This window comes from Grammomys surdaster, unplaced genomic scaffold (assembly GCF_004785775.1).
Source record: "Grammomys surdaster isolate TR1022 unplaced genomic scaffold, NIH_TR_1.0 220, whole genome shotgun sequence".
NCBI classification, from domain to species: domain Eukaryota; kingdom Metazoa; phylum Chordata; class Mammalia; order Rodentia; family Muridae; genus Grammomys; species Grammomys surdaster.
Window position 1 is genome coordinate 10,416 of NW_021604665.1, and position 13,444 is coordinate 23,859.

Here is a 13,444-nt window from a genome sequence, read left to right on the forward strand (position 1 = left end):
GCACTTAGAGCTATGAGTTTTCCTCTTAGCACCGCCTTCATGGAGTCCCACAAGTTTTGGTATGATGTGTCCTCATTTTCATTGAATTCTAAAAAGTATTTAATTTCCTTCTTTATTTCTGCCTTGAACAAGTCATCATTGAGTAGAGAGTTGTTCAGTTTCCATGTGCACGTGACTTTTCCATTGGTTTTGTCAGTATTAAAGACCAGCCTTAGTCCATGGTGATCTGATAAGATGCAAGGGATTATTTCAATCTTTTGGTATCTGTAGAGGCCTGTTTTGTGACCAATTATATGGTCTATTTTGGAGAAGGTACCATGAGGTGCTGAGAAAAAGGTATATTCTTTTGTTTTAGGATGAAATGTTCTATAGATATCTGTTAAATCCGTTTGGTTCATAACTTCTGTTAATGTCAAAGTGTCTCAGTTTAGTTTCTGTTTCCATGATCTGTCCATTGCTGAGAGTGGGGTGTTGAAATCCCCCACTATTATTGTGTGAGGTGTAATATGTGTTTTGAGCTTTAGTAAAGTTTCTTTTATGTATGTAGGTGTCCTTGCATTTGGAGCATAGATGTTCAGAATTGAGGGTTCACCTTTGTAGATTTTTCCTTTGATGAGTATGAAGTGTCCTTCCTTATATTTTTTGATTACTTTTGGATGAAAGTTGATTTTATTTGATATTAGAATGGCTACTCCAGCTTGTTTCTTGGGACTATTTGCTTGGAAAATTGTTTTCCATCCTTTTATTCTGAGGTAGTGTCTGTCTTTGTCACTGAGGTACATTTCTTGTATGCAGCAAAATTCTGGGTCTTGTTTGTGTATCCAGTCTGATAGTCTGCGTCTTTTTATTGGGGAATTGACCTTTGATGTTAAGAGATATTAAGGAAAAATGATTGTGGCTTCCTGTTATTTTTGTTATTAGAGGTAGAATTGTGTTTGTATAGTTATCTTCTTTTGGAGTTGTTGGAAGATTACTTCCTTGCTTTTTCTAGGTTGTAGTTTCCCTCCTTGTGTTGGTGTTTTCCATCAATTATCCTTTGAAGTGTTGGGTTTGTGGGAAGATATTGTGCAAATTTGATTTTGTCATGGAATATCTTGGTTTCACCATCTATCATGATTGAGAGTTTCACTGGGTATAGTAATCTGGGCTGGCAATTGTGTTCTCTTAGGGTCTGTATGATGTCAGTCCAGGCTCTTCTGGCTTTTATAGTCTCTGGTGAGAAGTCTGGTGTAATTCTTATAGGTCTGCCTTTATATGTTACTTGACCTTTTTCCCTTACTGCTTTTAGTATTTTTTCTTTGTTTTGTGCATCTGATGTTTTGATTATTATGTGACAGGAGGTATTTCTTTTCTGGTCTAGTCTATTTGGTGTTCTGTAGGCTTCTTGTATGTTTATGGGCATCTTGTTCTTTAGGTTAGGGAAGTTTTCCTCAATAATTTTGTTGAAGATATTTACTGGCCCTTTAAGTTGGGAATCTTCACTGTCATCTATACCTATTATCCTTAGGTTTGGTCTTCTCATTGTGTCCTGGATTTCCTGGATGTTTTGGGTTAGGAGTTTTTTGCATTTTGCGTTTTCTTTGACAGTTGTATCAATGTTTTCCATGGTATCTTCTGCACATGAGATTCTCTCTTCTATCTCTTGTATTTGGTTGATGATGCTTGCATCTATGACTCCTGATCTGTTTCCTAGGTTTTCTATCTCTATGGTTGTCTCCCTTTGAGATTTCTTTATTGTTTCTATTTCCATTTTCAGATCCTGGATGGTTTTGTTTAATTCCTTCTTTGTGTTTTCTTGCAGTTCTTTAAGGGATTTCTGTGATTCCTCTTTAAGGGCTTCTACCTGTTTACTTGTGCTCTCCTGTATTTCTTTAAGTGAGTTACTTATGTCCTTCTTAAAATCCTCTATCATCATCATGAGAAGTGATTTTAATTCTGAATCCTGCTTTTCCGGTGTGATGGGGTGTCCAGGACTTGCTATGGTGGGAGAACTGGGTACTGATGATGCCAAGAAACTTTGGTTTCTGGTGCTTATGTTCTTGTGCTTGCCTTTCACCATCTGGTTAACTCTAGTGTTACCTGCCCTCACAGTGTAAGACTGGAGTCTATATTTCCAGTTATCTTGCTTGTGTCAGAGGTCTTCAGATTCCAGATGTCTCTGTGGTCTTATGATCCTAATCTCCTGAGTAGAGGAACTCCTGGGACTCAGGCCACCTCTGGAATCTGGAAATCCTTCTGCTCTGGGTGCAGTGGTTCCTCTAGGATGGCTCAGGATAAGATGTCTCCACAAGTGCAAACCAGCTAGGTGTCTGCTGCTCTGAGTGCAGTGGCTCCTCTAGGATGGCTCAGGATTCAGTATCTCCACAGGAACAGACCAGCTATGTGTCTGCCCCTGCCAAAAAGGACCAGGCAGGGGCGGAAGGGAGGTGGAATTCCAGAGAGGCAGGTTTGGGTAGCTGGTGAGTCTTGAGTGTCCCTGGCTCCCAGATGTAACTCTGGAGGGTAGGGAGTGAAATGGGGTTCTTACCCACTGCTATGAGTGCAGTCACTCCTCTAGGATGGCTCAGGATTCAGTATCTCCACAGGAGTAGACCAGCTATGTGTCTTCCCCCACTGGTCTGAGTGCAGTGGTTCCTCTAGGATGGCTCAGAATTCAGTATCTCCATGGGAGCAGATCAGCTATGTGTCTGCCCTGGCCAAAGGACCAGGCAGGGGCAGATGGAAAGTGGAATTCTGGAGGGGAGGGTGTTGGGTGGCTGGTGGGTCCTGAGCGTCCCTGGTTCCCAGATGTAACTCTGGGGCATAGGAGTGAGATGGGGTTCTTACCCACTGCTCTGAGTGCAGTCGCTCTTCTAGGATGGCTCAGGATTCAGTATCTCCACAGGAGCAGACCAGCTGTGTGTCTGCCCCAGCCAAAAGGACCAGGCAGGGGCCAACCAACCACTTTCTAATTAGATGCTTGCCCACTCCACAAGTTGAAAGCCATACCTATCACAATGAACAGGGCTAAAAATCTGTAAGTAGACAAGTCATAGGCCCTAAAGAGACTCTAAAAAAAAAAAGACATGAGGTTGTGTGGAGAGGAGGCTGAATCTGGGAAGGGTGAGGGGAGAGGGGTGAATATGATCAAAACAAATAGTAAGAAATTCTCAAAGAACTAACAAAATCTGAAAAAAGAACTTATAAAAAGTATTTACAAAAAATTACAATTAAAAAATCAATTCACATCATAGTATAAAATTAAAGCAGAAAAAAAGAATCATTACAAACTTACTACCTCAACTCCCACATTTGTTTTCAGCAATATCATTCTAAATATGTTTATAGACATAAAGATGGAAGGAAGGAAGGAAGGAAGGAAGGAAGGGAGGGAGGGAGGGAGGGAGGGAGGGAGGGAGGGAGGAAGGAAGGAAGGAAGTGTGAGAAGAAAAGGAGGAAGGTGAGGGTAGGAGGAAGGCAGAAATCCGGGTGGGAGAGAGGAAGGAAAAGAAAAAGCATCCAAAGGTCACAGTGAGTGTGTTGATTTTAAATTAAATGTGTGGAACTTCTTCTCACTCAAACCTAATTCAAGATAAACAAACGTGAGTGGACTCAACAGTTACTAACTTGACACACGGTTTGTTACCCAACAGCACGCCTGTCACAGATTTCAAGATAATGGACACTAAGACAGCTGATCCTCTTTCTTCTTGAGTCCCATGTTCTGGTGGATCTTAGCACTTCTCAGCAATTTGTATCTTATCTTTTCAGAACTATATTTAGTTCTGTATGTCATTTTAATTTGTTCATTTTCTTGGTGTCCAGGTTTTGTTTTTAGTTCTTTATGTATCTTTGATGTTAGTCCTCCATCAGATGCATAAATCTGTAAAGATCCATTACCATCCTGTATCCTGCCACTTTGTCCTAATGATGGTGTCCTTTGCCATACGGAAGCTATTCAGTTTCATGTGGTCCCACTGTTTTTCATAGTACCTGTGCTAATAGTGTCCTGTTAAGGAAGTCTATGACAATAAGTTAAAGGTTATTCCCAACTTTCTCTTCTTTTACATTTGTGATATCTGGCCTTATGCTGAGGTCCTTGATTCATTTGGAGTTAATTTTTGTGCATGATGATAAATAAGGATCTATTTATATTATTCTAGATGAAGTCATCCGGTTTGAGCAGCATCACTTGTTGAAGATGCTGTCTTTTATCCAATATGTATTTCTAGCTTCTTTGTCAAACATCAGGTGTTGGTAGGTATATGGATGTGTGTCTGGGTCTTCAATTTGAGTCCATTGATCAACATGTCCATTTTATGTCAATACCATGCAGTTTTTATTACTATAGCCCTGTAGTACAATTTGAGATTCACAATGGTGATACCTCCAACAGTTCTTTTACTATTCAGGACTGTTTTCACTATTCTATGTTTTTGTGTTTATGTATGAAGCTGAAAATTGTCCTTTAAATTTCTGTGAACTGTTGGAATTTTGTGTTGAATCTGTACATTGCTTTTGATAGGATGATTATTTTCACTATATTAATCCTACTGATCCATGAACATGGGAGTTCTTTCCATCTTCCAAAATCTTCATTTCTTTATTCTTCTCTCACAATACATTGTCACTGCCCTTCCCCTTCATCTTCTCTCCCCAACTTCCCCTCTTCCCCAGATTCCCTCTTTCTCTATGTCCCTTCAAAAAAAAGCAGGCCTCCCAGTGATATCAACCAACACAACATACATAACAAGATACAAAAGACTAGGCACATACCCTCATATCAAAGCCGGGTAAGACAACCTGGTAGAAGAAAACGAGTCCCACTCCCACTGTTAAGAGTCCCACACAAACAACAAGCTAACAACCATAACATAAAAACATAAAAAGTTTTACATTTCCTTCTTAATTTCTGTCTTGAGCCATTTTTCACGTAGTAATGAGTTTTTCAGTTTTCATGAGCTCATATGTTATCTGCTGCTTTGTTATTGATGTACACATTTAACCCACAGTCATTACCGAGGATGTTATTTCAATTTTATTGCATTTCTTGAGACTTATTTGTGCCCAAGCATATTGTTATTTTTGGAGAAAGTTCTATAAGCTGCTGAGAAAAAAAAGGTATATTCTTTGGTGCTTAGGTGAAATGCTCTGCAGATATGTGCTAGGTCCATTTGATTCGTGACATCATTTAGCTCTAGAATTTCTGTATAGTTTTTGTCTGGCTGACCTGTCTATTGATGAGAGTGGGATACTGAAGTCAGCTGCTATCACTCCATAGGTCATTCCGTGATCTTAGCTGTAGTGGTGTTTTCTGTTATGAATTTAGATGCTCTTGTGTTTGATGCATGTTTAGAATTGGATTATCCTCATGGCAGATTTTTTCCTTTGATGGGTGTGTACTGTCCTTCCTTGTCTCTTCTGATTTTTTAAATCTTTTTTGACAGATATTAAAATGGTTACATCTGCTTGCATCCTAGGTCCATTTTCTTGGAATATTTTCCATCCTTTTACCCTGAAGTAATAACTATTCTTGATATTAAAGTGTGTTTCTTTGTTGCAATAGAAAAATGGATCCTACTTTTTGAACCAAACTGTTAGTCTGTATCTTTTCATTGGAGTAAGAAGACCATTAATATTGAGTTATCAATGAACTGTGTTTATTAATCCTATTATTTTGTTGTTACAATGTGAGTTTATCCCCTCTTTTGATTTTCTGGTCTGGTGTTATATTCCTTGTGCTTTCTTGACTGTGATTAACCTCTACAGCTTGAAATTCTTCTAGAACCTCTGTAAAGCTCTGCATTCATATGTAGATATTGCTTACATTTGATTTTATTGAGGAGTGTTTTTCTTTCTTCTTCTATTGTGATTGATAGTTGTGCTAGATATAATAGTCTGGGCTGGCATCTGTGATCTCCATAGAGTCTGAAGAACATCAGTTCAGTACCTTCTGGCTTTTACCATCTCCACTGAAAACTGGTATTATTCTAATGGTTCTACCTCTACATATTAGTCTTCTCCCTTGAAGTTATAACATTTTGTTTGAAGTTTTGAGTATTATGTATTGTGGGGAATTTTTCTGGATCTCTCTATTTGGTGTTCTGTATTATGATTCTTGGACCCTGATAGGGACTTCCTTCTTTAGGTTAGGTGATTTCTCTTCTACAATTTTCTTGAAATATTTTCTGTGCCTTTAATCTGGATTTCTTCTCCTTCCTCTATTCCTATTAGTCTTTTCATTGTGTCCCAGATCCTGGATGTTTTCTGCCTGGAATTTTTTTTTAATTTAACATTTTCTTTGACTATAGTATCTATTTCTTTTATCTTCAACACCTGAGATTTTCTCTTCCATGTGTTATACTCTATTGGTGAGGCTTACCTCTGAGGTTTTTGTTTGACTTCCCAAACACTTCCAGTTTTCAGTTAAGGTTTTCTTATATGGATCCATTTATTTGTTAAATTCTAATTTCATACTGTGAATTGTTTTTATTATTTCATTCACTGTGTTTTTGCAGACTTTATTAAGGTCATAATAGTTATTTTTTAATCCTTGTCTTGTGCCTCAGCTATATTTCTCAGGGACTAGTGTAGTAGGATTAGTGGGCTCTAGTGGAGCCATATTGTTTTGGCTGTTTTGTTTTTGCACTGGTGTCTAGGCATCTGGGATTGGGATGACTGTGATCCTAGGTCTTGATACTTGGTCTTGTCCTTGTTGGATGGGTATTCCACTTCTTTGTTTCCATTGGCCTCTCTGGATCTATGGTGGCTATGGACTGCCTGATACAGAGTATTTCTGTAGGATGGTGGGTGACAGGAACAGAAGCAAGCAAGACAAAAGGAAGAGAGGGGCTTCAGGAAAGAGCTAAGGGGATCCTGTTCATACCTAGTGGCTGGGTGTACTCCAAGATTTGGTAGAGTCCCCTGAGACTGGAGGTATGGTAGAAGGACAGGCCCCTGCAAGCATCTACTACAGATCTAGGGATGAGACTGAGAGGGAGGGAGGACAGACAATAGAATGAAGATTGCCTACTTGATTCCTAGCCTATGTGTTCGTTTTTTGAGTCATAATTTCATACTGAAGCCCAAGCTGACCAGGAATTCACTGTACAGCCCAGGATGGTCTCAGTCCAGAAGTACAACTGCCTCAGTCTCCTGAGTGCTGTGATGTTAGACATGAACCACCACATCTAGCTTCAAAGGTTTTGAATTTTTTCTTAATAATCAAAAAAATGAGACATAATTTGCTTACAGTAATATTCAACACTTTTGTAAACTGTTTTGAGTTCAGAAAAGAGTTATAAAGCTATCATTTGAAGGGCTAGAAAGATGGCTCAGTGCCTAAGAGTGCTAGTTCACAACTACCTATAACCAGTATGACATAAGTGATTCTCACACTACCAAGTTTGGCTGCCAGTGCAAAGTACAACTGTGGCTGCCTCCGGAACACAGCTTCTTTGTGCTGACTCATAAAAAACAGTTCTCAGAAGATTTCACCTCAGTGATGCTTGTTCCTTCTTACTCACTGCTAATGTCTCAAGGTCTAGCTAACCAACATCAATTATCCCAGTATAGCAAAGGTTTCACTTCCATGGTGCCTGTCTCTTGTTAATCACTGCTGAGTTCCCAGACCCAGACACCACAGATCCTTCACACACATGGCCCAATAGTGTCTTTGCTTTCCCAGTCGGGCATCCATCATCTGCACTGTTCTCAACATTCTTATCTTCCAAGTTTTACGGAACAACCCACTGATATCGCAATATTCAATGATGTTCTAGCCCAATGTTCCAAAGTCCTTCCACAGTACTCCCCAAAACACATGGTCAGGTCTCCCACAGCAATACCCCCACTTATGGCACCAACTTCTGAGGATCACTATTGCTGTGGACTATCCAGAACAACTGCACACCGTAAGTACCTACTTCCTCCAATAAGCCCCACCTTCTGTCTCCACTATATCCCTCACAGTACCATAAAATCATGAATTCATCAGTGAGTTGACCCTCTGATTATTTCAGAGCCCTCACAATCTAATCACCCCTCAATTATTGTATCGGCCAGCTGGGGACAGCACCTGCAGCATGTGAGCCTTCTGTGAGAGTCTGAACCACCAAGCTGTAAGAGATGTATTCTCATCTGGCTCTGCCCACTACAAGATCAGTCTTTTGTCAATAAAAGCCACTCCAAGGTGGTCCCAGTGAAGAACCAGCAACTTTTGTTCAAACTCTGTGCCCTCCCCTGCCTTCCCTGCTGTTCACTTCAAGTCACTTGTCTAAGAAACTGGGGGGAGGGGGGATCTTCTGGCCCAGAGGAGAGAAGGAAGAAAGCCTAAATCTAGGCTTAAGGATTTGAGCAGCCTGCTGAGAATTCAAGCTCCTGCACAACCCTAGTTGGTTCACCTGAAACAACCCACTTGCCAACTCTCTGGCATTTCCTGACAGCACTGGCCACCTCCCCAGACCTCTCAATCCATCTTGTTGCCCAGCTCCTCCTGCTTCTATTCTCTCTCCTTATTGAGGTAAGGCACCCTCAGCTGCTGTGAGATATATCAGGAATTATCCTGCCACTGATTGTGACCTCAGAGTATTCTGACCTTGGAATGGGCCTATGGGCCCTGCTAGCTCAGAGCCATGGAATTATGGTTCCTTTGGTGCTTGACACCCAGAATCATGGCCAGGATCAACCCTAGTGGAGTCACTTAAGAGTGTGCACACTATGTAGCTCTGCTGGTTTGCTTGCTCCCAGAACACCTTGGGCCTGGGCCTCCCATCTGACTGAGGCTTCTGAGTGTGACAGCAAGGCCCAGCTGTGGGGCTACAGCAGCTTTTCCCAATTGCAACTTTCTAGGCAGGAGCAGTTCCAGGGATTTGTAAACCAAGTCCTAATCACTGTCACTTTGGAGATTTAAGCTAGACTACCTGGTAAGCTCCAGCAACCTGTGCAGCCCTGAAAGAAGAGCCCCAGGCCAATTAGTGCAGCTAGTTACTGCTGCAAGATGGCAGTAGAGATGTCTGGAATGGGTGTCAGGAGTCAAAAGATTCCCTGGACAGATTGTAGCTGGCTGCAATCAGCCAGCTGATAGGGTCATCACGAAAGTGGAAGGCAGACAGCCAGAAGGGGCTCTGCCACATTCTTGTCACTCCAGACTATGCCATTCTGGAGCCCAGGATCCCTAAGCATTTTGTCAGGTGGACGCAAACAAAGCAGCTTTCTTCTGGAGCTCTCTCCCTCTTCCCACGACAAATAAGCTAATAGCAATCTTCTCCATCAGTGGGGAGGGTTATACGAGCTCAACAGATGCCACTCATGACTTCCTACTCTTGCCTCTGCTCTGGTGGACTCCTCTTCTAGCCACAGCTGTGAGGGACACAGCCTAACTCCCTCTGTGATGGACTCGAGAGGCCACAAGAAGCCCCGCCGGCATAAGAAAAACAAAATCAAGACCCAGGAGAGACTGATCAAGAAATTTCCTTACAGGTACAAGATGCCTACACACTTAGGGCTGAGCCCAGTTACAAGTCCCATATTGCTCCCAGGTTCCCAGAACACAGTGTGCTCTGAGGAGCTAGGGCTAGGAGGAGAGACTTTAGTCCATGGGGCACCTGAGGAATCCTGTGCTGTGGCCAACAATGTAGCTCTCTCTCCCTTCTTCACCTGCTGCCCCAGTCCAGGTGAAACGCCACATTTTTTTGTAATGCACTGAGTATGGGGCCAAACAGAGAGATCCAGGTGTGAACCCTTGTAGGTGGCTGCCTGTTGTAGGCACTTAACCACTCAAGGGCCCTTCTAGGTTACCTCATTTGACGGAGACTAGCCCATCATCCCCACAATCTTGGAAGGTCAAGAGCAACTCACTGAAGGACAAGCTGCCCTTACAGAAGAATCTGGTGCCAACACGGTCCATCCCCATCCCAGGGTAAGTCCCTGTAATTGGCTGCCTTTGATGGTCATACACAGGCAAATGTATCTTGTCAACATCACTCCACCCTGAGGGAAACCTCAGTCACCTTCAGACAGGTGTTCTCATAGTCATCAGACATGTGACTACAGTGCTCCATCCTAAACAGGCACAGGAAACAAGAGATTCCACCAAGCTACAGTGTACCTGCCACACAGACATGATAGACAAGCTGATCCATCCTGAAGGACTTACAGGGCCAGGTGGCAAAGGGTGGCCTGGCACTCCAGCCCCAGCCCAATGCCTCAGCCCCTCCCTCAGAACCCATAGTTATTGTTCAGTCCCTGTGCATCAGCTCTGGCCAGTCACCAGTATGTACATTTACACCACAGCACACTCAAAGAGCCAACATGAATGAAAGGGTGCACACACACACACAACCTGGCCCTGGTCTCTGGGAATCCAGAGCAAGAATTCTCTGACATCTAAATCAAACCTCCTAACTGAATCCATGGGGAATTTGCTGCTGAGGCTGTGGTCAGAAAGCTGCTAAGTCTCTGTATCTCTGTCCCCATTTGGACATATTCTGCAAAATGGAAGCAGTTGCAATCCAGGACAGAATGTAGAAGTCCAGTCTAGCCATGTTAGAGTGAGTGTTGGGGCTGACCCTACATACTCTAAACCATGTCTGTGCCAAGACCTAGTAGGTTGTAGTCAAGATCCCAGGCCAAAGGGTAAAGATACTATGACCTACCATGGGCAGGAAGTACAGAGACCCAAAGAGAAGCCCACATAGTGACAGACGTTTTAGGCAGCACCTGATGCTATGGGTCACAATGAAACCAGCCTAAGAGAATTAACTCTTGGGCTGCATCGAAGCTAGGCATGTGGGAAATTGGTTCTTCCCCCAAATGGAGGAACGGCCAGGACTCAGGAGCTAGGAAAGGAATGTGGTGGCTGGGCATCCTACCACACTAGAACAGATGAGCGTGGGACAAGTGGGAGAAGCCTCAACCCCATAAGGTCCTCTAGCTCTGAATCTTTGCCTGCTTCTTGCTAGAAGTCCATCTAAGAAGGCCAATTGTGGAGTCCAGGGCACAGAGAAAGGAGAAGGAGCAAGGGAAAAGAGGAACAGGGACCTTGAAGGAGAAGTCCAAATGTAAGGGACTTCACTTACAGGTGCCATAGGGGGAAGAGAGCAAGGACCCACCTAGTGAATGTGTGAAGGTAGTCTCAGGTAAGAGGAGCCAGTCTCAGGTGGGAGAGGCCAGTTTCCGAGGACAATTTCAGGTGGGGAGCTAGGGATAGCTTCAGGTAGGTGGTAACTACAGAAGAAAATTAGCATGACTTAGTTGCCCCTATCAACTGACATAACTCACCAAATGGATAAGCAGGACTAAGGTATACCCTAAGCTCTGCCCATGGAGGCCCAAGAAGTAATAGGAATCTGTCATGTCCAGCTTGGATTTCCAAGGCTGGAAGAGCAGGTAGCAGGGATAGTGTGTGAAGCTGCTTCCTGGGCCTCTTTGGCAGCCATTGGTTACAGAGGCTACTTACAGGGCTGGGACAGGCCTGGCTGGAGACAGATCTGTCAATAGCCTTCACAGTTATGGCCCTGTCTGCTTGGCTGGTTGAAACCTGCAGAGTTCCCTGGGTCAAGTGTGGTTCTGTGTGTCTTCTCTAGGCTCGGCGCTCCGGAAGTCACATGGCCACTCAGCTTCTACTCACCATCCCCACATCCCCCACTGTGTAACCTCTGGGAACTTAAATTACTGCAGCTCCGTTTCCCCACACAAGACCTTCCCAAGCTGCCTCCTCCGCAGGCCGCTGCTGACCAGCCCTCCACCAGAAGGACTTCAGAGCCATCTGAGAGCTTTCCCTAGAACACCTGCTTTTCAAGGCTCTTTTCTTAGCCTCATACTCTGCTCCAGCCAGCTGCCTCAGAGACATTCGTAAAGGGAGCAGCCTTGTAGACAACCAAAAACCAGGAGTGGTCCATCCCCCACATGCAAAGACCATACAGCACCAATAAACGTTGCAGGTTCAAATCCCATCTCTGATTGGATTGGTCAATTTGCCCCTAATTTCTCATCTTTTAAATGGGTAAAATATTTAATCATGAAGCCTTGGAGTAAAGATTAAAAAGAGCAAATGGCATTTCTAGAGCTTTATCCAAATGTACACACACATAAATCAAGGTATTGGAGCAATAATGGTAATCATTCCGGTAGTTGGAAATAGCAAGAGTGAGAAGCCAACTAAATTCCTCTTAGCAGGCATTACTGATGCTCACGGCTACACCCACACTCTCAGGCAGCAGTTAAAAGAAAGAAGCAACTATGTATTGGTATGGAATGATCTACAAAATATAGTAATATTTTTAAAGCATAGAAGAAGTACCTGAGATGCTGTCTTGCGTATATTAAAAATGTGTATGTCCGTGAGTCTCTGTGTGTTGACTGTAAGAGGACATGTTGACATGTGAGAATCCATGCCAGCAACCTGAGAATATAGCTCTGCCCTTCTAGCCAAACTGGCCATCTAAAGTGAGCCTCATTAGTCGGTGCCACATTAGAAGGTATGTGCGTGTAACCCTCAGCAGCATGGATAAGCACTGAGGGGTGGCAGCACAGCACCTGGAGTCACCTGGATATAACACACCTGAGAGTGTGGCATTATAGCTGGGTGTCCCTTTCATCAGATGGGTTCTATTGGGGACTGTGTGGAAGCTGAGTAGAGCTAGGAACCAAGGTGAGTGATACGGAAATAGGTGTGAAGTGGCTGAGCCCTCAAGTGAACTGTAACCGAGTGAGGGCCAGAATATGCCTAGCAGAAAGGTTGGTGATCACTGGTGTGACTACAGGCTCCAGCCTCTCACTCCAGTTCTGCTAGAAGGGCAGAGCTATGGTCTCAGGTTGCTTGGAAAGACTCCAGGCCCTGGGCTCTCCATGTTCCTCCAGTGGAGGGAGGGACAGGCTAGGGTAAAGGATTCAGCCAGCCAGCAGCAGCAGTGGCAGTTCATTCCTGGTCAATAGAGGCAAGGGTCCTGTACACAGTTCTGTGACAGCTCATAGACAGGTGCCCTGAGGGCCTCAGGCAGGTTCCTATGAGGGAGATCCCAGTAGGAGCAAAGGACAGGGGTGAATCTGACTGACTGGGCAGGCAGACCACAGGGCCCCTCTGCACCCCACAGACAGGGTGTGGCTTTGTCTGCTCTGTCTGTGAGCTGCCTGAGGTTCTTTACCTGATAGAAATCTTTGTGGATGAGGAGAAACCCTCCTGTGCTGGCAATCTCAACCATGAATGCCTAAGGCCCAAGAGCTAGACTGGCAACTCAAATCCTCAGAGCCAGGGCCCTGTTGCTCCAGGCTGTAGAGTCCAGAGAGTAAGGGCTCCCAAGCTCAGATCAGGAAATCTCTTAGCTGTCCTTTAGCCAGCAGTACTGCACAAGGCAGCTGTAACTCAGCTTCTGACAACAGTGAACAGCACCAACAGCAACGGACAGTAGATGACAGGCCACAGCAGCAGACAATGTCTGTGACTGCCACAACTTCTGGACAGGTA

The 13,444-nt window shown here is 43.8% G+C and overlaps 1 protein-coding gene across 2 annotated transcripts; it reads left to right on the plus strand.

The window, feature by feature from the left end:
• Nucleotides 1–7,792: 7,792 nt before the first annotated feature.
• Nucleotides 7,793–11,932, plus strand: CUNH3orf22 (chromosome unknown C3orf22 homolog). Of its 2 annotated transcripts, none has more exons than XM_028773121.1 (4): nucleotides 7,793–7,892; nucleotides 9,355–9,459; nucleotides 9,773–9,898; nucleotides 11,565–11,932. In XM_028773121.1, exons 2-4 carry the CDS (start codon nucleotides 9,371–9,373, stop codon nucleotides 11,761–11,763), a joined length of 414 nt encoding a protein of 137 aa, XP_028628954.1. In that variant the 5' UTR covers nucleotides 7,793–7,892; nucleotides 9,355–9,370; the 3' UTR covers nucleotides 11,764–11,932. The 2 variants fall into 2 exon arrangements, with proteins under 2 accessions (XP_028628954.1, XP_028628953.1); XM_028773120.1 differs by lacking the exon at nucleotides 7,793–7,892 and adding an exon at nucleotides 8,623–8,903 and having other exon boundaries at nucleotides 9,334–9,459.
• The last annotated feature ends 1,512 nt before the right edge of the window (nucleotides 11,933–13,444 follow it).